This window comes from Poeciliopsis prolifica, unplaced genomic scaffold (genome assembly GCF_027474105.1).
Source record: "Poeciliopsis prolifica strain line A6 unplaced genomic scaffold, Auburn_PproV2 SCAFFOLD028, whole genome shotgun sequence".
Classification (NCBI taxonomy): domain Eukaryota; kingdom Metazoa; phylum Chordata; class Actinopteri; order Cyprinodontiformes; family Poeciliidae; genus Poeciliopsis; species Poeciliopsis prolifica.
The window spans coordinates 6,116,262-6,140,283 of NW_026562403.1; the positions used below are offsets into that span (position 1 = coordinate 6,116,262).

Below are 24,022 nucleotides of genomic sequence, written 5' to 3' on the forward strand. Positions count from 1 at the left end.
CAAAACTTGTAAGTGTGGAGTTTGTTGTTTTCAGATATTCAGATACCTTGACTCTGTCTTGTCTTTTTGTGGTATTGACAGCATGACGACTCTTTATGCAGTTAAACTTCAATTCTTTGTCCTTCTTTTTTCTCTTATTGGTTGTATGATATTTAAAAGCATTTTTATCTTTCAAAGGTGTGGAGCAGTATTTCAGTTTCCCAACATACATTTTCTTTCACATAATTGACTTGATATTTATGCCAATATATATAGAATAAGTGAATCTGTGAATATTCAACCATGACTAGGTGGAAGCCCAGTGATTGTATTAAAGCTGCAATAGGTAATGTATATAAATATACTTTCACAAAATTGTTAAAACCGTTACCATGTCCTGACAGTATGAGACAGATAATCTGTGACAAAATTGAGCTCCTCTTCCTTGAGATCCTTGGAAGTTTTTGAATATTTTGTCAGACTTTTCAAAGTGAAATGAACTTCTTATCCATTTAACACAACTTTCTTTAGTGGAGTTTACTGACATCAACTTTATGGAAACAAAATTCCACAATTATTACTGTGTTTCAGCTTTAAGCCAAATCTGAAACATGAACTTGTAGGAGATTTATCAAATTAAAACAAAAAAGTTTGCACTTGACAGCATGAGCAAAATTACATCATTTGTTTGTTTTTTTTCTAATCTGAAATTGCATCCAGATAAAGAAAGATGTCTGAACTCGACCAAATCTCCAGAGCTTGGCATTCCAAACAAGAAATACAAATAAATCATTGCATCTTAAATAAACCCTTTGTTCCCTCCAACATGTTTTTGTTCGAAATAACTACAGCAATACAAATCTGGAATCCCTCTCCAACTGTTTAATGTTGAGTGTAAGCAATAATTAGAGTATTATAGTGTTATTTTTCCTCTTTTGTGTTCTTTTAAAGTGTTGTCAGAGATTAGTACAGAATTACATCTGCTGAGGGCTTCTGCGGCTCTGTTTGGGATGTTGGCCCGTCCTGTTTGCAGTCTTTTTCTCTAATTTTCACAAGTGTTTAGTTGGAAATACTCATTTGGACAAAACTCATTTCAAATTGTTTTCTTTTTCCTCATGCTCTTTTTTTTTTTAAACTTTTTTCTTTAAATGACTTTTGAAAATATATTTGGTGGGTTTTTCTAAAAGTACCAGCCATATATTTTTTGTCCTCCATTGAAGGAAACTTAATATTCACCCTAACAAACATGTTCAGTGACAGTAATCTTTTACTGACACATTTCTTCTGAGTGGAAGTAATATTAATGTTTCAAAGGTATCCCGTCAGAGTCCTGACTTTAATCTGATTGGTAATCTTTGGAATTGAGCTGAAGATTAGGGTGATGGCCAAATCATTTATTTTTGAGAAGAGTTAAATTGTTGGCATTGCTTCCCTTAAACTGAATCTTTTGTTAAATATTTTATTTTATCATTCCTGTTTAGAAACAAACTTGTGTTTGAATTAAAATAATTTAAAGTCACAATCTGCCAAATTGTAAATAATAAGTCAGAGGTGCAGATTTTTGTTTAAATGGACTTCTTGTATCAAATCTCCTCTCTGCTTTAAATTGAACAAATTCATAAATTAAGACTCAGTGTGCAAGAAAACTACAGTTTTACCCAATCTGAAGTCTCTAAAAAGTTTTAGTTTCTCAAATGTATTTAAGTCAGTGCAATAACCGGCTTCTTCTCTCAGGCCAACGGTTTCAGAGTATTCTGCTTGCCATTTCTTTCTCTTCAAACTCCCAGCTTACATTTTTGTAGCCTGCAGCTCAAACATCATCACACAAACAGCAGTGAAAGTGGATCAATTTGTTCCCATTTGCTCTATTGAAGTGAACTCTTCCCCAGTTTCCCCTGGTTACTGACCCAGCCAGCAAGAGAGCCACCTGCAAACCCTTACACAGAGCTCGAATGAGAGCTGGGGGGGAGGAAGGAGGGAGAGGCAGGGATAGGAGCGAGTAAAACGACGACCATCTGAGGGAGCAAATTGGCATCTGTGGATAAGAGGAGCAGAAAAAGTAATGAAAAAGAAGTGCTAAGAGAGCAGTAAATCAGGGGCAGAGATGAGAGGGGTAGGAGACTGAGATAACTGGGAATCAGACTGGAAGAAAAAGGAACTTTGACATTGGAGCAGAGGTGTTAGCAGACAATCCAGTGTTCAATCAAATTGGAGTTAAGTGGCTAAATAGATTGTCACACCTCAAAGCCGGCCAAAGAATCGGGACAAAAACAACTTAAGCAATATATAGCCAAGCTTTAGGGACAATAACGACGGGCAGTGTTGTTTTTGTTTGGATGAACTCTGGCACACAAAATCCAATCGATCGAGATAGCAGTAGTTTGTTTTTATTGAAGACCAAACAGGAAGGCCACAGCACTTGGTAGATTAAAGGCATCAGAGGATGGCCTTTTTCTCACTTCTGGGAATTAAGCAAAATGAGGATACAGCTTTTAAATGTTTTCCCAGAAAAGAAATGTATCATCATCCGTGCAGTCTTCTTGAAGTTGTGCAGTTCCAGTTTGTGAGGAAGTAATTTCACCAGATTTCCCAGTTGGGCGTACATAAAGGTATTTTAGCTGTGAGATTAACAGAAAAGTAATTTATAATTCATAATTAACAATATTTAAATCCAGCTCTCTTGCACTCCCTCTTCAAATGCCACCCTGGGCAATCGCCCATATGACCCGTGTCAAAATGCCACCGACCATAAACAAACATTTTGTAGAGAAATTCACGTACAAGATGTCCATTTTATTTTAGTGGGTACACTTGTCTTCACTTAAGAATAACTTTAATTTTTTATGAAATATATTATAAATGGATTATTCAGAGCATCCCAATCATCACACAATTTCCCTAATAAAATCAAAAACTTTCATTATCATATCTGTATAACTTTTATTATGTAAGTAATAGTATTTGTATTCCAATCTGGAAAAGCTGGAAGTGAATTTCAGTAGACTGATCTTCAGCCAGTTTTTTCATTTTACGACTTTTAAAAGAAAAAACAGCATATAATTACTCACAGAGAAATAAAGCAGGATGTGGCAACAGAAGAATTTTTCAGGGAACTCTGTGACCATAAAAATGCACAACGTTTTAACTGTCTGCGAAAATTTAAGACAGTTCTTTGTCTGTCCAGGAAAATGTTCCTCATCCTCCCACCCATCCATCCTCAAGTCAAATCTCTTTAATAAGACCTTTGCATTCGTACTAAAACATAAATGAAACCAACATTACAGTCCCACAAACACCTGAGACTGAGTTTTATGGGACAGATATGACAGAACAACAATATGCTTGTAAAAAATAAAGACCAATTAGAGGGAACTTTATGGTTTAGAAAAGTTCGGTTCAGATCCTGATATCCAAGTTTAGATATCCAGTGTTTGCTGCTTCTTTTGTTGTTTGCTTGTGAGTCTACATGAATAAACCACAGTCGTTAGCAGCTTTTGTGCATATACCTTTAATTGTTTTCGTTTTTTCAGCTGTCAGTTTTAGTTTCAGTTTACACCATAAAACGTATTTGTCTCCTAAAGATGTAGTTTTGTATTTTGTCATACTTAAATTAATACATTCAAAGATCTCTGAACGACTTGCTTCAACCGACTTGTAGTTTGAATTTAATTTTCATGTTAACCTCTGGAGATAGACTTTCTGTTTTTATTTGAATCACTGCATGATGTTCTTGAGCTTGAACTGATGGTCAGATGTTGAGAATCAGTGCGTGCGTCTTTAACTCAAGCAGCAAAGCAGACCCTGAACATCTGCTACCGATGTTTGACTGCCATTAAATCTATTTGAAATGTTGTTAGTTTATGTCCACCTCGAAGTGGATACCACCCCAAGTTCTACTTTGGTCTCATCAGTCGGGATATGTTTAGTTTTAAGAATTAATAAGTTGTTTTTTAATGGAGGGCAATGTGTGTTGGATTTTTTTATGATCTCCTGGATGAGTTCTTGATTTGTTCTTGAGATCATTTTGATCATCTTGCCACTCTTTTGAGGAGAACTTTCAACCCATTTCATGCTGCCAGGCAGGTTCTAGTTTTGGGTCTGACGGTAATCAGGCTTCGGTAAGGCCAGTGAACGTTGAAATCGGCTTTCTAAAATATATGCAAGATCACAGTTATTCTGTGAGGCATGTTAAAAATAACACATTACATGTTGAGGTTTTAAAGTTACATTTCCAGAAAAATAAAGTGACTTAATTGTTTTATGTAAAGCTCTGTATTATTAAATACACATTCTTTAACCAGTTGAGGGATGATTTAGATGATGCATGATTTAGATAAATATAATTTATAAAGCTGCTGGTTTAGTGATAACTCATTGAGTTCATCTGCATTTGGAGAAACCACATCATGAAAACAAGTCCATGAGATCAAGTCTATTTATTGAATATAACATCAAGCAAAATTTATTTGAACTGAAAAACTTAGCTTATTGTGTCAAAATTGCACACATTTTATTTTTAAGTCTTCGCATCAGTAAAAGTCTTCATAAAATAAACCCCAGGAAACATCTTGGAGCTTTAATTTTTGTGCATGAAATCAAATACGGGGCATAATTTTACAAAAATAAACAAAAGCAACTGCAGCTCTCACTTGCACAAAGAGCTTGCACCATCTCTCCTTGCATGAATCGGCCTGCTTGATATCAACATGAAGGCTGCAGGCCTCCACAGTCTCAGCTCCATAAAAGGTCGTGTTTCCTGTAAGCAGCTTGCTTCTCTGTAGTTGGGATCAGACATTCTGGTAATTCCAGAAGAAGCTACTGAACACTTTTGGACTTCAGTCGACAAGATTGGCTTAAAGGATCTGCACATTTGAGTTTTGTATAAATGCCATGAGATTTTATACATTCAGTAAATATGTTTAATTTGAAAATAGTTCAAGGTTCAATGTCTTTGCTCCTTTAAATTGTAGTAAAAATATTGTAAGTGATACAGAGATTGTCTTATTTTTATTCAGATGTTGGATATATGTGTTGCAACTTGAGTGAATAATTACTTTTAGTTTTCAAAAAGTGCAGTTAAAGCTTTGGAAGGCTTCAGGGACCTTAGATTTGCAAATTGCAGGATGGCTCATACACTATGTGGGAGTCGCTTTGGAGCTAATGGGTTGTGTAAATGGTCACTTTGAAACTGATGCTCATAGTAGTCCGAAGTGAAATGAGCTGAAACTTCGGCACATGGAGGAAGCTTCAGGCTTTTTATCCATCTCCGATCATTTTGTTTCTCTTTGCCTTGATTCCTTTCATATCTTGCTGCGCTCTGCACATTTATTGAATTACTTCACACATGGAAAGTATTATTATTTTTTTTAGACTTTCTTCACAACATTAAAGACAATATACGTAGCCAAGAAATCTAATTATTTACTATAAAATCAATTGTTCCCACCTCTTGTTCCTTTTTAGTCCCTCATGCAATTTGCTTTTCACTTGTCTCCTCTTCAAGCTCAGACTTCTTTCATTCACTCTCCCGGGACTCCTTCTCTTCAGCTCTTTATCGCCTCTCCTCCTCTCATCTTATCTTGTCTTGTTGCCTCGCTTTCCAACTCTCCAGAGATCCCGTGGATTGTTTCAGTGTATGAGACCAGAAATCACTCCACAGTCATCATGTCAGCTTTTCTGTTCTTTTTTGTTCCCGTTCTCCTCTTCATCTGCAGAGGCTGCGTAGATGCAGAGAAATGTTTTACTTTTACAGAGGTACAGTGGGTAATATGTGGGGAATCATGGATTTCTGAATGTCTGGTGTACTATATAATATCACAAAAAAAGATTGCCCTTTTTGTGTGTTTTTATTTTTTGTCTGAGGATCACTTTGACAGACTTCTAGCTTCTCAACAGCACCACATATTTATCATAAAACACAACGCTTTGTGAAATGTGAACTTTATTACAGTTTGCCACACTATAACCTCAAACTTCTTTTAATTTAATGATATTTCATGACAGAGCAAGACAAAGTTCCACATTATTTTTAAGAGTTATATCTTCTAGTTTTTTGTGGCATGTTTTCTAGATTTTCACATCTAGTAAATTATGTTTAATTTTCCTCCTACCTTTTTATACACATTATTGCTAATTTCTGTATCTATTAATTTTTCACATAAAATTCCTATAAAATGCATGTTTTGTGATTGTAACTTGACAAAACATCTTCCTGTGTGAGTTTTATTGTCAATGTGTCATTTAACAATAGCCAGATTGTTTTTACTAATCTTTTTAATGGGTCTTGATCAATGGTTCTCTGGGTTTTATTTGTTTTCACACTGGCTGTTGTTTTCTATTATTTAGAGTATTTGTTAGTAAATCTTTGTTTAAGCTGCTAAACTCTGACCTATAAGTCGTAAAGTTATGAAGAAAAATCTCAAAAGCACAAGAAAAAAAAGTAATTCACTAATCAATTTTTTGGTAATTGAAATTACACAGCTTTCTGTTGATTACCTTTGACTTGTAATCAGAAACAAATATTGAATCTCATAAAATCTGACCTATTTAAATGCATCAAGAAAGAAAAGACTCTTTGAAAGCATTTTCTGTATTTTGACTTCAGAAAAAGTTAGATGTAATTAGGAACATGTGAGTTTGTGCACAAATGGAAAAAAATTCTTCTAATCCCCTCATTTAATGTTTAGTGTTTGTTACATTTAATAGCTGGATTAAAGCAAAATGAGGAGGAAATTGTTGATTGTTCTAATCTCCTTAAAGAAAAGTCAGGCGTCTAGTTTCAGTATCTGTTGATAAAAGCCTGATTTGTGTTTCCTAAAGATTTCAAGCCAACTGGTTTTATTGTACAAGCTTCTGTGTTCATAAGTCTATGACAAAGACACTTAATTTGATCCTTTTTTTACTTGCAGGGTTATTTATAAAAGATATATTGAGTAAAGAATTGAATGAAGAATTACTCGGTATTTTGTCAGTATTTTTTACCTTTTGAAAACAGAAATTGTAGTTGTCTTGTTAACGGTTATTCCTAATGATTGCATATTATGTCACCATATTTTTTTCAGCTAATGGAATCACAATTAGTTTCAACTGCCACTTTTTCTTCTTTTTTTTTTTTTTAGCATTTTGGAGATTTATTTGAAGAAATGTAACAAATGCTGTTTGTTCTCTAACCAACTAGTAACACAGTAGCTAAAGATTTATGTTAAAATTAGCTCTTACACACTCATTCCTTCAGTTTGCTGCTTACTTCAAATAAATTTTAGTCTGTATTGTGTGCATAAAAACCACATAAGAGTCTGAAAGCTTCTTAGCTATAAACGCCATCTTTAGCACCAGTTTTCCAAAGGTAAAATATAAACAAACAGTCAGGGTTAAAACTTATACAAAGCAATGGGATTTGTCTTCTTTGTAGCAAATGTTTAGGTGCAAATTCAAATTCTATACTATTTTCCTTTCTTCTCCATGCATGTTGTGTCTGGTCTCATTTCAGTTTCTGAGCTGCTGTCTGATTCTTGAAGGTATGAAACCTGCTAGACTAAACACAAAGAAGCAGAGTTCAGCAGTGGGTTCAGTTGTCCAGCTCTGATCCAGAAAAATGCTGTTTTGAAATCGGAAAGTTCTGTCTAAAACAGGGATGAACATTTTTCCAAGGATTGGCGTGTGCTTGGAAGCAACGCATAACATTTGCGAGATTGATATGTGGAGACTTTTATGAGTTTTTAGCTAATAATTTTCAGCCAGAAATTATAAGATTCTCTTTTATTTATTTATTTATTTTTTGTCTTGGGTTGTTGTGATACTTTTTCCAAAACACATTTTGAATCATCTCTTTGCTGCTATTACAGTCAAAACTAGATTTTTTACAACCACTGTAAAGTCAAGTCATATAAAATTCATATAAAAGTCATACTTTTTAATCAAATTTTTTCTATATCTAAAAGAAAATCAGAGTGAACCTCCCGTTTTCAGCTCAGTTGGGATCACCAAAGTTTAATTAAACAGAGGTAGATTTTGGGATTCATTTTAAAGCAACACCCCATTGACATCCCTTCTTTGTGCAACATCAGGGAAAAATCAAAAGTGATCAGTCAAGTTATTGATGGGAACACCAATCCTGAGAACTTTTGCAAAATATATTGTGCGGATGCTATCAACAGAGCACAAGCTCAGCTTGAAATGTAATTTATTACCTTGGCTCACAGGTATTTAATAATTTTTCTGTTAAGTCCTTTTTCAATGTTTTATTTGGTTCATGTGATAAATTAGAACTTTATCTTGTTTCCTTTTTGGGTTATCTGAGGGCTAATTCTCACTCTGTGTTTAATTATTAGTAGTGATCTCTGCTAAATTACACCTGTGTATATGTGCTTATTTTAGGTGGAGTGGATAGAGCAGCAGGTGGTGAAGAGGAGGATCAAGAGGGATTACAAACCTGTCCCACCCCTTTCCCAAACGAGCCCCGCCCAGAACAGCGTGGCCCAGAACAACATTTTCTACAATGACGCGAAGTGGAGCAGCATGTGGTATATTGTAAGTACACTGTATATTCAGAGGATTGTGTGCTGCCCACTTTTCCCCAGTTTGTGGGTCGAAGGTCTGGTTGTGTTGTGATGTGGCCCTGATTACTGCGGTGTCAGTGGAGCTGAGGGATCTATGTGTCTAATCAAACAATCGTGGTTGTTTTTATGAAGAAAAAAAAGTCCTCCTTTAGTGTATGAAAAATGACGAGGAGAAGGGTGGTTTATACCAGTTGCAGTTGCTTATCACAGGTGTTTACTCATTGTACACAATCAGATCATTGCTCCTTTAGGTATACATTTTTTTGTGTATGTGACCGGTCGAGTGTCCTCGACTCTGTCAATTGTTAACTTGATTTAGATAAATCCTGATACTTTGACCGGAGATTTTGGGGGGTTTCAACTGGGTGATGAAACTCTCTGAACCTTTTTGTGCATGTTTTTAGGTTTACAGTGGGACTGAGAAAAAAAAAGCACCCTATCTTTTCCTTGAAACAACCAGCTGTACAGTTGAAACAATGAAAATGTTTTTTTTCTAACTTAACACCTGAGCAGAAATTTCCTTAGTGGGAGGATATTATGTATTTTCTAGGCATATTGTGCCATTTTAAAGCACAGTTAAGTAACTTTGCCACCTTTAGTTGTTATAAAAGTGCTGCATATATCAAACATAACTTTGTAGTGTGACATCTTGAAATTGGGCGTCTATCTCTTTAAGAAGCTCCTACTTTTTTTGACACTCCATCTTCTTTGTTCATCTATTATGAGCGCTATCTTAAGAGCGCTGGACTGAGCAGACATGTTCCACCATGTATTTGCTAATTGCAGCTGCTGCTAGTCTGAAGGAGCTCAGTTAATGAATCGTGGGGGAGGTCTGTGAAGCAGAACCTTGTATTGGAGGCTGCAGCTCCAAGGGGGAGCTTTGTGTCAATGGGTGCCACTTTGTGAGAGCAAGCGTTTAGGCGCCTCTGAGTGGTTGCCTCAGGAGACTAAAACAACATCATAGCATAATCTCAAGCTCGAAAAAGTAGATTTTACATCATAGGTAAGGTTGTTATTGACAGTAGTGCACCTAAATTTCACTTTGACCCTGAAACAAATAAAATTGAACACGTTTGACTAACATTTTCATTGAGCGATAAGGGATTGCCAACTCAAACAAAAGGCGCCGTCGGCCTGTGCAGCTACAGCAATTGGGTAATTTTATTGCAAGTGTCACACTGTGAGATTGCTCTCATAAAATCCTGGCAGTAATGTTTTGTCGTACGACATAATATCATTTTAAATTGTCTAGTGAGTAGATAATTAGTTCTTCAAATACAGCTGCAATCTAAAGAGAGTAAAGTGCTTCCAACATTTTATTTATATTTTTCCTTTAATTATCTCAAGAGAATTAGAGAAGTTACTCTTGACTTACGGGCTCCTCGGGAAGCAGTTTCAGTTTACAGCGCCACCTGCCTGTTTGCCGCCTCGTTCGCCTCCAGCCTGCACGACTTTAGAGCTGCTGGTGCTACGGGTGATTAAAGTGTGTTATATCTGCTGAAAAGGCACAAATCTAACTGCATTGTAAAATGTTTTCTTAGTTTCAAGATGCTGTTGTGCTCCAAACAGTCTGTAGCCTCTTTAAGAAAACACATCCGCCATAAACTCACAAAGACAAGCCGCCTCTCTGCTCCCTTTGGCTAGTCATAAATCACAAGTGGAGACAGTGTTATCCCGCACAACTCTGAGTGCTCAGAAATTACAGGAGTTGTGGTGCAGCAGTGATGACGGCAACAGGAATAAAAACTGTGTTGCACTGAAGTCTTAACATTTCAAAACAATAATGTCGAATACTTCAAATTTAGATGACACGTCTCACCCGAGTGGCAGAAACGTGCCAATCTCAAATGTATGCTTAATGTGAACTGAAGATGCGATTTACCTTTATATTTTAAAAAGTAATCAAAGGAAAACTTAATGGAATTGCATTACTCTGATAAAGTAATCAAAACAGTTGCTCTTATTTTAAATGGTGTCCAACAATTGCATGATAGAAAACTTGCAACATGAGAAAAATCTTAAGACATGAACCAATAGTTTTCATAGAGGTTGGGACCACAACCACGTGGTCCAACCGCGTCTTAGGTTTCTGTCATTGCTGCAACGTTACGTGATAATCGTGACACTTTAGGAAATCAAAAGCACTGCTAATGTATGAGCGTATTTGTTCAGTTGAGAAATTAGACTTTCTGCAGAACAACTTGTAGTTTTCTGATTGACTAACTTTGCTTCATCACTGCTGATGTCGACTTAAATGTTTGATGACAACTGAAAACATCTAAAATGCATCCAGGATGAATTAAATGAAGCTTTTTTAGTTTACTACTTTCTGGCTTTTCTACATGATGTTAAATGTTTTGGCAGAGTTCAATTATGTTATTGCCTCAATTTAGCTTTTTATTTTTCATATGTTTCTCCACAAATGAGATTGAGGTATTTTTCTTTTTCCAGGACTGTATAATATGATTTAACCAGGTTGAATGAAACTGGATAAAAACTCTCCAAATAAACCTAACAGCTCGTTTATGTCTGATTGTGCAATGTTTACTCTGGATCTTGCTGTAAATTAGCAGTACTTCATGTGGGAATGTTCTCAACCTTTCCCACCTCACGGCTTTATTTACCCTCCATTTTCTTCTGACCTCTCCTCTCCATCTGCTTTCGTCCCTGCAGCACTGCAGTGACGACGTCCACAACTGCCAGTCGGACATGAACATCATGGGGGCGTGGAAGAGGGGCTACACGGGTAAAGACGTGGTGGTCACCATTCTGGATGATGGGATTGAGCGAACCCACCCGGACCTTTCTCAGAACTACGTGAGTGTGTATGTATGCGCGTGTAGGGTGACTATGAGCGGCAGTGTGTTTATGTTTGGTGTCGTCAGTGACTTCAAAGTGTTGATCTTTGTAAGTACTGTTGCTTACATGTGAGGTTTGGGTAGGTATACAAACTATACTGCAGTGTCTGGGCTCCAGCTTTATATTAAAAGGTCAGGCTTATAGAAAGATCTTTCTATATATATATATATATATATATATATATATATATATATATATATATATATATATATATATATATATATATATATATATATATATATATTAGTAGGAAGCTTCTTTTAACTAGTTAGATTATATGTAGGCTGTCAGTATAATAAATGCAAGAATAAATATAAAGTTTTCCACTTTTTGTCTCAAGTCAAACTTGAACTTTAATGTATTTTATTGATATTTTTACCTTTTGGACCAACACAAGGCAGTGCATATTTATGTGGAGCAGGGGAAAGAATGTGTGGTTCTCCAAAAAGTTGTATGCAAAACTAATCAGCAAATCTGTGGAGGCCTCAGAGGGTTTCTTAGAGAGCATTAGTGAGCAAACAGATTCCTGACGAAGAAGTCTCAGAAACAACACAGGACTAACAGAAACATTCACAAAATGGAAAGTATGGGATAACACCAAACCAGTGAAAACATGACCTTCCATGGGCCGAGAGAGGATACATTTAATCAGAGAAGCCTATCAAATTGGCTCCTATTAAATTATCTCCTTTGGAGAAATTGAAAGGTAAGCAGGAGGAATCAGTTGACAAGACAACAACGTGTTGTGATTCTGTGAGTCGACAGCAGACTGAGGCTAACAGATGTTCTACATCCAGTCTGGCTAAGCTTGAGGCTTCATCCCCAATCATAAAATGGGGAAGAAAAAAAAAAACAGTTTCTGGATGTGGAAAGATGCTGGAGCAGGGATGTCCAAAGTCCGGCTCGGGGGCCATATGTGGCCTGGGATTGTTTTGTTTTTTCTATGACCTCCAACTGTTGTTCAAGAGTAACGTTTATTCAGCCTTTCATTTTTACCCAGGGTGAAACTATTACCGACAATTTTCTTTTGACACAGTATTTGTCCTTTTAAACTTTTATGGTAAGTAGAACCACATTTATTTAGAGACTTTTCCTGAAAAACTGACTTTGCCCAAATTTATTAAACTCTGCAAGTGTTGTGAAAGAAAGTGACCCAAATCCTGTTCAAACGAGCGTAAAATAATTAAAAAATAATTTCTTTTAATAAAATTATTTCAAATGTTTGGATCGATGATAAATAAAAATTTTTTCCCACTAAATAAAATAAAATAAAAAAATCAGCCTACTTTGCTTGATTTTAGTTATTTATTTATTCTTGGTATTTTAGACTCGATGTCGGTGTGACAAAAAGTTTGGATGCCCCTGTGGTAGAGCAATAAATCTAAACACTTACAGCATATGGTGGTCTAAAAATCATAAAGTCAGAGGTGGTGTACTCAAGCCCCTCTTGCCCCTCTTTTCAGATTTTCATTTAGAAAACATTTAGGAAAAAAAGTAAAGTAATTTTACTTCCTCTTAACAAGCGTCCAGAACGTCATGGTGTTCTGTTGCAAGACAATAAAAATCTAAGAAAAGCAAAAACGCACCAGCTATTTGTACTTTTGTTGTACATCTATAGTTACATAGATGATGAAGTTTGTCAGATATTTAGGTAAACATCCTGGCCTCAGGCAGCTGCTAAGGCTATCAGTAAGAGAGATTCCAAGACCTTTTGCTGCGGTTATTTACCCCTCCTAATGCCAGTAGTTGTTTATGCTGAAGGCTGAAATGCTCGTCACTGTGGATTAACTACAACTGAATTCGATTCACAGAGCTGTTATGTCTCTAATGTGACCTGTTTGTTCAGGCTGGATTTGAGTTTTGATGATCCATTGACATCACCGTGTTGGGCTTTGTCAACATTTTTTTCCTCCTGTTTTTATTACAAGCTAATTTGAAGTTTCATATACTTGATTTCATCTTGGTGTCTCTTCCAGGATCCTCAAGCAAGCTATGATGTCAACAGCAATGATCTGGATCCCATGCCGCGATACGATGCAACCAATGAGAACAAGTAAGAAAAAATATTTTTACAAAACGGAGGAGTCGTGGGCAGGAAGGGTTTTTTATGGTATTCTTGCTCTTCTTCATCTTGGAGTGCTTTCATGCTGTTTTTGAAGCGGTTGTGTCCTTCTGATGGATTAGTTCAGTCCTGACTTTGTTGTGGTTTTGCTGAGTGACAGAGAATTTGATTGTGATGATATTTGTGGGAAGCTGTGGTTTTTTCTGTTTGGAAGAATGTGAATGTGTGAGTGGCTGTGTAAGAATGGAGAGAAAAACAAACTCATTTGTCTATGCACTTGTCTTGTGCCAGCTTGGCTTTGGCTCAGCAAGTGATTCCCCTTCCACCCCCCCCCCCCTTTTTTTGTGTGATTGTGTGTTTGGCTGCAGCAACACAAATGTCGTGGCAGTGGCTCAGTCCCTGCTGGAGATGTCTTAAAGAGACAGACATGACGGCCGCAGATGCAGCTGAATGAGCTCCAGGTTGAATTTTTATTTATAAGGCTTTGGGTGTTGCTATTTTATGACCTTTTGTATTAGTATCATTGAGTGGAGCAGTTTTATGTTTTTTTTTTTTTTTAATTCAGACATCTCCAGTGGAAACATCGTTCATGTTGATATGAGGTAACTGGCATGTTGAAACCAATCTTCATCTCAGGGTTCACAGTCTATAAAAATATTTTATTGTCAAAACTTTCATTCCCTTTTGTTTTCAAAATGACAAAAGCCTAAGAATGGTTAGAGGGCATATTATACAAAATTTAGCTTTTGAGCTCTATTTTTTGTCATCAAAAACATACCTAGGGTGATGTTTTGACTCATTCATGCATGTTTGAGGAATCCTTGACCTCCCGACCCATAGCACAGCTCTTCCTTGCACCTCCCCAACGCAGCTCCCCCTAGACTAGCGGCAGCAGCAATTAGCAAACACCTGGTGGAAATGTGCATCTACTGAAATCCTAAGTTTGTTTAGTGGACGGCATGGAGAAGCTTTATAGTGATGATGCATTGAAAGCCTTAAAGTTAGTTTCTGTCTTAAAGAGACAGAAACTAATTTTAAGGCATTAGATATGGAAGTGAAATTTCTTCAAAGTTTTTGAGTTATACGGGATTTTTAAAACTGTAGGTAACACAGTTACTTGATTGTGGTATAAAATGGCATTTGTTCCCAGAAAACACTTATCTTTAGGCTGTGGTTCTTGATCAAATGTGCCATTCTATGTTCTGCACTTTCATATTCTGGAGTTATTCTCTGATAAACCCCTCTTTCAGGGTCTGAGTATTGAAGTGCAGTTTTAAATAGATTATTTTCCAATCAGGCGGCCTTCAGCTAAAATCAAAGTAAATTGAACTTCCTAACAGTTTGACGATGCAAAGCTTCAGCTGAGTTTTTGTGCATCTCAGAGCTTATGCGTTTTTTAGGTCTGTAAAATTAGAAACTAACATCTGCCTGATTTAAATAATTTCATAGGGTTTCTAGGTGGATCGACTCCGTAGTGGAGATTTTACGACTTTGGCCCAAGACATTTTCAGCAGTGGCTGCCCTTTTTACACTAAAAAACGGGAATACTGATATGATTTTAAAAAATGTATTTATATGACTTATTTGAAAATAAACAAAAGCTATCACTCGATAGTCTTTTATGGTCTGAAATGTATCAGAAACAACACAGGATTAACAGAAACATTTATGAAAATATCTGTAAGGATATTGGAACCAGATCCAAATTAACTCATGTACAGAAAATAAGATGTTCTGGTGGCTCCATCTGCTGAAAATTGGTTCTGGTTGAGCAGAGAGATCCACGAGCGACTGCAACACAGATGTGATGAGAGTGAAAAATTCAGACGCAAGCCCTAAAGAATGAAAAGAAGGCCAGATAGACAGTTTTATGGATTACTGCTATGACATGAACAGGTTGGACAGTGTAAGAGAGGGAGCTAATTGACTGTGCTAAAAAGCCAGACTACTAATCTGTAGTCCCTTTATTTGTTTGAGTTTTGGTTTTACAGCTAAACAGATTCTTTTTAATCTTGTGTAATTCCACAATTACCCAACAATTACTTTGAAAAAAGACGTAAAAGACGAAAAATGTGAAATTCAAACAGAAAATTATAAACATATATCCAAACTTTGGTTTAAAAAATTGAAACTGAACAACTAACAGCAATATAAACGGTTTTCACACTTAGGAGATTTTCAGGTGAATGTGAGACAATTTGCTTGCGTTTTCCTGCAGATGCTGCTCACACATGCATTTCACAGCTGGAGGTTTTCTGCTGGAGACGTGCTCTCACAGCTGGAAATGTGAGCGAGATGCAGAGGCGCGAGCTGGAGACAAGTCATGATGTGGAAATCTCTTTCTTTACAACTGGAAGATAGCAAATGAAGCTCATTCTTGTTGATGCAACTCCCACATGTATCTGAATGGGGAGTACAGCACATATTTGTTTACATTGATTGAATATTTTAGGGCTGATATAAGGGCTGCTTTTGTGGAAAACTGTTATGTTCCAATGCAGAACCCTGAAGCAGAATAGAGGTCCTCTAGACTTTCCTGCAACTTTTGCAGCTGCAAAGCATCAAACTGGCTTTAAAGGTGCAAAAATTCGTAAAAAAGCGGCACATTTCCCCTGCCGTCATCTCCACAGATCTTCTGCAGGATTTGGTTCAGAACTGAGTGTTGGAGAATTGAAAGCAACCCGACTCAACTTTCTTTTAGGAGTTCAGTTCGGTCGCGTTGTTACATTGTCTTGCCAAAAATGAAGTACTCTGTCTCTTCACATTTTGCTCAAAAGTACCTTGTAATTTTCTGATGCAGGCAGCAGTTCGGTCCCCTATTGTGCTCAATCTTTCAACGTCAAACATCAAAATCTCTAACAAAAAGAGATTTTTGTTAGAGATTTATATATGAGAAACGAAGGCGATGACCTTATGGACTCAGCACTCACAGGAGACTTTTAAATCTGCTCTTTAAATCTACAGCATTAAACTCTTATAAAAAATAATTTTCATTGAGTCTTGAGCTACAGGTTGAGTTAATCTTAAGAGTCACCCTCTTTCGGTCAATCATCTATTTATTTTAGGTTTGAAATAGAAAAGACGTGTATAAATATGTTTAAAATTACTGTTAAATACACTTGTACAGGGTTCTTTTTTCTATTAAAAACAAAGTTTAAGATGAAAAAATATGAAGAAATGATTAAACTGGCATCAGTGGGGATGTTTCAGTGAGCAGTTCTGCTACGTAAATACATTTTTGTTACCTTGAGATGATTTGATGCACAAACTTTATTCAGTCTGAAATGCTTTTCAGGACTCTGGAGCTCCCTCTGATTTTTTTTTTTTTTTTTTTTGATGGTGGACATTTTTTAACTGTTTCCTGGTTTTCCATGGCTGCTTTTAGAGATCGTTTTTATTTCTTGGGGTTGTGTGTGTGTGAGTTGTGATGCAGATGTTCTCTGTAGGAGGTGTGTGTGTGTTTGTGTAGATCTGGAAAGCGGTGTTTTGGAGAAGGCAGCAGACACAAACACGCCATGTTTGTGTCATGGTCGCTGACCTGGCTCGATTGTCACTGCTGCAGTTACTCAAGGAATGTTACCCTCTCACGCACGTGTCAAACTTATTACTCTTAGGCATTGCTTAAGCTGTCTTTGTCCTCTTGTGGGCCGGTGGAAGTATACAGCTTGGGTGCAGCGATGTTATCAAAACAACGTCGCTGGATTTCTACATTTGTAAAGAAGCAATTCTGATATATATTCTTTGAAGATGTTCTGTACGTTTTCAGCCTGCATATCCCTAAATTTATACATGTCAGCTTTTCGTTTACAACTTCTTCACATTTTAAAGACCTGTGTTTTTCCTTCATCTATTCTTTTTTCTTTAAAATCTGCATGTTTACGCTATATACTTGGTGCCTGCTGGTGTCTAAATTTACTTCTGTGAATTTGTACAGTTGCATCAACTGAGAGTGTTTGAAATTGTGCAATGATAAGTTGTTTAATCCTGCTCTGTCCTCAGACATGGTACACGCTGTGCAGGTGAAGTCGCTGCAGCTGCAAACAACTCTCACTGCATTGTGGGTATTGCCTACAATGCCAGAATAGGAGGTCAGTAGATCAGTATGTTTAACTCTTGATTTTAAAAATGTTTTTTAAAGGTTCTCTGATATGGTTTATAGTTTATAAACATGTAGTGTGACCCCTAATTTAAAACATATTTTAAATGTCCATCACAGTTTTTATCAGTTTATTATGGTTCATAATAAATAAATTGGATTAATGTTAGTTTTGGCACTTCAGAGAACCCACCGGCTTTTGATTTCACAAAATATATTGGAACTTTAAAGAGGGTTAAGAAAAAAAGCTCAGAATCTCATAGTTGGAGCAAAACCACTATTTTAATGTTTTTTGTTTCCATCATCAATTGGACTGTCTGTAAATGTACAGGGTACTCTGGTTAGAAAACCACAAAGTTGGCGAAATTTCCAGTTCAGTTGTTCATGCCGATCAAATAATTACCTAGATTTCAAATCAAGTGGGGATATGCAAATCTATAAACAGTGTCTCATCTCAGGAATCACTCAGAACAGTAAAAATTGGCAAAAAGCTAAAAAGCCAGACATGCCCTTCACAGCCTAACAGAGCCAATAAATTTTACAGGAGTCTCCCCCTCAGTTTTTCTTTCTTGTTTTTTCTCCTCAAGGCTTTGAAGGATTGTGTTCCAGAAATGCAGTGCTTTTAATTTAATTTATTTTCCTGAGGAAAAAATGCAACACAGAAATACTTGATAAGTTTGCTGGGTTTTGATTGATTACAGAATTATGAGGAGACATTTCAGTGACTGCCCTCTTGCATCTATTTTAGTGGAAAAGATGAAGCGTTTGGTTTTGTTTCTATTTGTACGCTAGGTGTCCGAATGCTGGACGGAGATGTCACAGACATGGTAGAGGCCAGGTCTCTGAGTCTCAATCCGCAGCACATCGATATTTACAGCGCCAGCTGGGGACCCGATGACGATGGGAAGACCGTGGACGGACCGGCGTCTCTGGCCAGGCAGGCCTTCGAGAACGGCATCCGCATGGTGAGCGCGTTTGGATTCACATTTTACATGCAGAAATACTCCATCATATATAAACATGTAAACCATTAACAGCCAAAAAAAATGAACACGAGCATTTACGTAGCTAGAAGTGATATAAACACTTTTTTTTTCTCCCGGTATTTTCCTGATCAGAGATATCTGTTACTATTTTCTATCTTCTGTCCTCCTCCTGACATTTCAGTGCAATGCTTCTTTATTAGCATATTTTCATTTGCATATTCATCAGCTGCTTTTCACACCAACAAAGTGGCGCTTATTGGACAACAGGGCAGAGTGTCTGAGTCGAGTGGGAAGCTGCAGTGGAGGTCAGTGGGGGTGAAGTGATTTAATGGCATAAACATAAGCCTGCACATTCACACTGTTTGCTTTAGTCGGCTCTCTATTCATGAAGAAGATGTTGTAGTAGCGAGGGAGAAGAGTTAATGGTGTTTATCTGAATGTAAGGTGTTGTCTGTATTATTACCGGCTACAACTGTATTTCTGTGGACAAAAAGAAAACATGTAAAGTTGGAGGTTGTCTGGGATTTACAGACAACAGAAGTGAGGAAGACGGCTGTCCAGCTGTGGGAGCAGGGCGGGTGGATCTGTCCCACTGTCCCTGTACAGCTGGGTGAGTGAGGATGAGTGAAAGTGGCATGCTTGTTAGTGTGACATGGACCTGAGTGACACCCGGAAAAGATGGTTTACTCAGTGTTGAGGCGTTAGCAGTATCACTGATGCCTGTGGTGAGAGCTACATCCTGTGATGTGCTGCTATATATGATTTAATCAGATCTTAATTTGTCTGTGCCATGTTTATGTAGCACTTAATCATTCTTCTGCCTCCTCTCCTTCACTATACCTCATCCTTTTGTGTAATACCCCCCTCCCTTTGTTAACTGCTTATAAAAGTGCTCCATCACCTGCCAGCCTTTAGCCCTGACTCCTCTAGCTCACAGAGGAGCTTCATGCGTTTATCGCTGTCTGACAGAAGCCTTCTCTTGAAAAACTCCATCCTACCCTTTATTACCATGTATTAGTGTTTGTGAGTCTGTGTGTGCAGTGTGTATAAGCAACTGGTGTGAATTTCAGTGCCAGTTTGTTTGTTGGATCTATTTTTTTCACCGACTCCTGGCTGATCCTGAGCGCTCTTGACAACCTCACTGTGTTAATTCAGACTGTATTAGTTTCCTTTTTAATAAGTTCTGACTGCGTACACATATAGTATATGCTCACATATCTGGAAAAATTGGTAGAAAATAATTTTATACTTAACTGATTTCAGTATTTTTAGAGTTTGACAGGTGAGCAAATGTCTCAGTGAGGACCTTTTTTTGAAACCTGTGGGACATTTTACTCACATTCGTATCTATTTAATGATGGACATTGTAGTGATCTCTGACACTTGCATATTTTACAGTGTACTTTAGACACCATAGATAAAGATGTTATACATGCACCAAATTACAGCTGTGGTTCTCATGCTTACAACTTCTAAAGACGACAGTAAGTACTCTGAAGATGATGAAGATGAGAGCTTTGATGAACCAGACTTTGGGACCAAATGTAGAAAATTGGAGGGTCAATGTCCTTCTGATTTCAAGGTTTATTTTGAGTAACGTTTTACTCAAAATAATTTGATATAACAGTTAATTGCTTATGACAGGGCCTCCACTGCACTTGTGAATTTGCTTTATTTTGTGTTTGCACTCCGTTACCCGAGACATTAATCTAAAGATGAAGTAAGTAGAGCAATTGCTTCTTTTTCTTTCAGGGAAGGAAAGGCCGTGGCTCTATATTTGTTTGGGCTTCAGGAAACGGTGGGCGCAGCAGAGACCACTGCTCCTGCGACGGCTACACCAACTCCATCTACACCATCTCCATTTCCAGCACGGCCGAGAGCGGACGAAAGCCCTGGTACCTGGAGGAATGCTCGTCCACCTTGACCACTACGTACAGCAGCGGCGAGAACTACGACCGAAAGATTGTGAGTATCACTCTGGCTCTGTGTGTGTTGGGTATGTTTGGGATTTTTTTTTTATTTGTGGAAACTGATTGTCTTAACTTCAAGATGTACATATTGAGTGTGTATCTTCTGCAATCATTCCTTTCTATAATCAAAAAAAAAAAAAAAAGCAGGAAAAGAGCTATTGTAGTTGTTCCCTGCAGGTGTGCTCGGCAGCCTGATGTCTGTCTACAGGCACACCACATTCCTCGTTTCCTAATTCAGCCAGCTGGCTCCAGTTGGTCATAAAGCTTCTTCTGCTTAAGAAGGCATTTATTTTCTTCATTATGAATGTGGTTAAAGCACTATGACTTTGTCTGGCAGCTATCAACCACATCTCTGGGATGAACTAAGATGTCTGACCATGAAGAACTGGCTTGTTCTTGCTACATTCCTCACACTGACATTACACACACACACAGTTTCTGTAAAGCTTTTGAAAAGCAGAAGCTTGTGTGTCACAACTTTTGGCCAGTCCACAGCAGATGGTAAGGTCCAGTTTGTGTTCAGATAATCCCTCAATATTTCCAGTCCAAACAAGCTCCATTTGATGAGAGCTCAGACTGGAAATGATTCAAGTTATTCTTGGCCAACTGAATGTCAAACTGTTTCACGTATGCACAATTAAAGTAAATATTACGGCTCTTTAATAACTTTTCTTACATCATATTGCTTAACACAATGTATCTTTTGTTTCTTTCATAATAAATTGCCGTGAGTTTTTGTATGAAAGCTGGAATGTGTGTCTGAGTGATTTCAGGTGTGTTTAAATCTGGCTGATACTCATCTCTTTAGTCTGTCTCTTAGGTTTACTCAGCAGGTAAATGTGACTCAAAGCAGATATTTTATGGCAGCCTTGGTGGTCCAATTCCAATCTTTTCACACATACAAAAAAAAAATACGTTATTCAATCTATTCAATAAAACTTAATTCATCCCAAAGGGAAATCAAGGTGCAGAGAGCAGCAGCAATACACACAGAAACAGACATATGACCACATAAAACAACATAAATCTTAAAGCTAAATTGGAAACGCAGCCAATAATTTTTAAATCTAAATGGTCATGTTGAATTTTGTTAGACTTTTACATCATTGATGCGACATTTGCGTCATAACTCTTCACCAGAATATGCCAGACGTGGTAAAACCAGACATAAACAATGGCTAAAAAGTATAACAATTAAATTATGAAAGACGTTTTTCAGTCACTTCTGGTCTGACTTCACAACCAAACAGACTTTTCTGCAGAAGTTGCAGTCAGTGCTCCACAAGAGGCCATTGTTTTTAGGTATGCTGTCGTCTTCTTAGCTTCTTTCATGTTATGATCTTGTAACAATATTGTCATCCCTAAATAATTTTAATAGTGATCCATAAACGGCTCCATCCATTATTACTTCCTTAACCTGTGCGCTCCTATGACATCAACGTTCTTGGATGTGGGTCGTTTGATGGTTGTGACACAAAAGTTTTATCTCAGTTGCATCATTCGGTAATATGAACAACAAGAACAAGAAAAAATTAATTTCAGCAAAAAAAATGGAATTAAGTTAAGACCTGCTGTGTGAACGTTGCCTTTCTCTCCCTTTCTACTTGTCATCACTGCCGTCTTCCTCCACTGGTCTGTCGTTTATCCCCTTCCTAATTGTAGTCTGTGTTATATCCATCTTTCTGAGTCTCTCCTGCTCCTTCGTCCTCAGATCACAACGGACCTGAGACACCGATGCACAGACAGTCACACCGGGACATCAGCCTCGGCTCCCATGGCAGCTGCCATCATTGCTCTGGCCCTGGAAGCAAAGTAAGATCCACTTAACCTCATCCTCTCATCCCTTTGTCCCGCCACTAACCTCTAATGTCCTCTTGTCCTCTTATCGCACCGATCTATAAGAGGAACACGTGAGACTTCACATTGTCAACAATACAAATACACTTCATCGCTTGGAGATGCAGGAGTCTTTTTCATCAGCGCACTGAATGTTGAAAAAAAAAGTCTAAACTTCACCTTGATTTTCTCTCAGCTCTTTGACCTTTTGGCCTTTGAAATCTTGAGCAGAGTTTTCAATTGTTTGCTTATGTTTTGAAGTAAGGAGCGTCCTTGCAGTACTGAACTTTATTGCTACTTTTCAGATCGTTCGTCATTATGCTCATTCAGTGGTTATCTTCAGGGGCTTTATCAGTATTAAACTGACTATTGTGAAGCAGCAGCCACGTTTAGCTGCAGCGTGTGCAAACTGTAAGAAGACTTACTCGGGATTGTTCCCAATGGCGGTAAATTATGAATACATGCACTGGGATCCAGAGGCAGGTGGATGACTCATTATCATTTTGATTGTTTGTTGCAGAAATTTAAACGATGAGGCGCTTTGCTTTATGCGTTTGCCTTTAACTCTGATCATCATCTCAACAGTCGGTTAAAAAGAAAACTTCATTCTCAAAAACAAAATATTTCACTTCAGTTCATCTATATAAACTGTTCTTTTTTTAGATTTAGTTTTCAGATTTTCTTAATCAAAGCGAGACCAAAACCTAGAAAAAATATTTATTAAAAGTCATCTTTTGATCTGTTTCAGTGTACTGCCATAATCCCTTCTCCATCCTCCATGACCTTTCTGTTTCGCTCAACAGCTCCGTGCCACCAGGTTCTTCCATTAATCTTTTAAATCCGTTCTGGGTATCGATATTGTAATAAATTCATGAATTGGCAAGAGTGCAGCGCAGGTGCAGAGACTGTGAATTAGGCCCATCATCACATGTTGAGCAGCTCGGATAACTGAGGTCACGTCGATTAACCTGGATAATCCGATCCAAATCCTCCCAACAGAAAATATTCTCGGTTTCCAGGCAGTGCCGGGATCGTAAGCCCGTTTTCTCAACAAGATTATCACACAGGGTTTCTTCCCTGCTTGCTTTCTGCTTTTCTGTGGCTCCATCCCAGCAACAATGCTCTTTGTTAGTCCTCTGAGGGAAACCGACTGAACTGACTTTCACGCTGTTGGGTTTTCAAGCAGCCAGGCACATGGATGCAAAACCCGCAAACCACCGTGCTGCAAAAAATAATGTACTTGCTTTCAAATTTCTTCTATTTTTGCTTTTTTTTTTGTCATAGTTTGATGTTTCAAACTGAAACGTGAAAAAAAGTGAAAGTGAAAAAAAAGTGAAAAAAAAGTTTCATGTTTTAAAAAAAAGCAGTTTTCAAATGATAATTTATTTTAATGAGGTGTAAATAAGCTGTTCAACCGAAATGGCTGTTTGAAAATCCAACCTTTGAGAAAACAAGTGCGACCAAGTCTTTGGGAAAACTGGACTTTTCATCGTCAACAGGACCTAAATCAAGACTAGACTTTGCCGATTACTATCCAAGAGATAAATTTGATGGTGTTGAGATTATGTTGCTGCACAATTTTTGGTTGAGAGGAGAATTCATGGTAGCAACATCTGGTGCCTGAGGTCTTAAAGCAGAAGGGCAGGCCCAGATCATCACACTGCCACAACCATGTT

The 24,022-nt window shown here is 37.5% G+C and overlaps 1 protein-coding gene across 3 annotated transcripts in view; it reads left to right on the top strand.

Moving 5' to 3' along the window:
* pcsk5b (proprotein convertase subtilisin/kexin type 5b) overlaps positions 1-24,022 on the top strand; it is a 91,966-nt gene that overhangs the window by 14,473 nt on the left and 53,471 nt on the right. For all 3 annotated transcript variants that reach the window (XM_055049165.1, XM_055049166.1, XM_055049167.1), the window contains exons 3-9: positions 8,356-8,508; positions 11,211-11,354; positions 13,373-13,449; positions 17,458-17,546; positions 18,347-18,519; positions 20,293-20,505; positions 22,222-22,322. In XM_055049165.1, the coding sequence (XP_054905140.1) occupies positions 8,356-8,508; positions 11,211-11,354; positions 13,373-13,449; positions 17,458-17,546; positions 18,347-18,519; positions 20,293-20,505; positions 22,222-22,322 (950 nt within the window). The remainder of the gene's footprint in view (positions 1-8,355; positions 8,509-11,210; positions 11,355-13,372; positions 13,450-17,457; positions 17,547-18,346; positions 18,520-20,292; positions 20,506-22,221; positions 22,323-24,022) is intronic.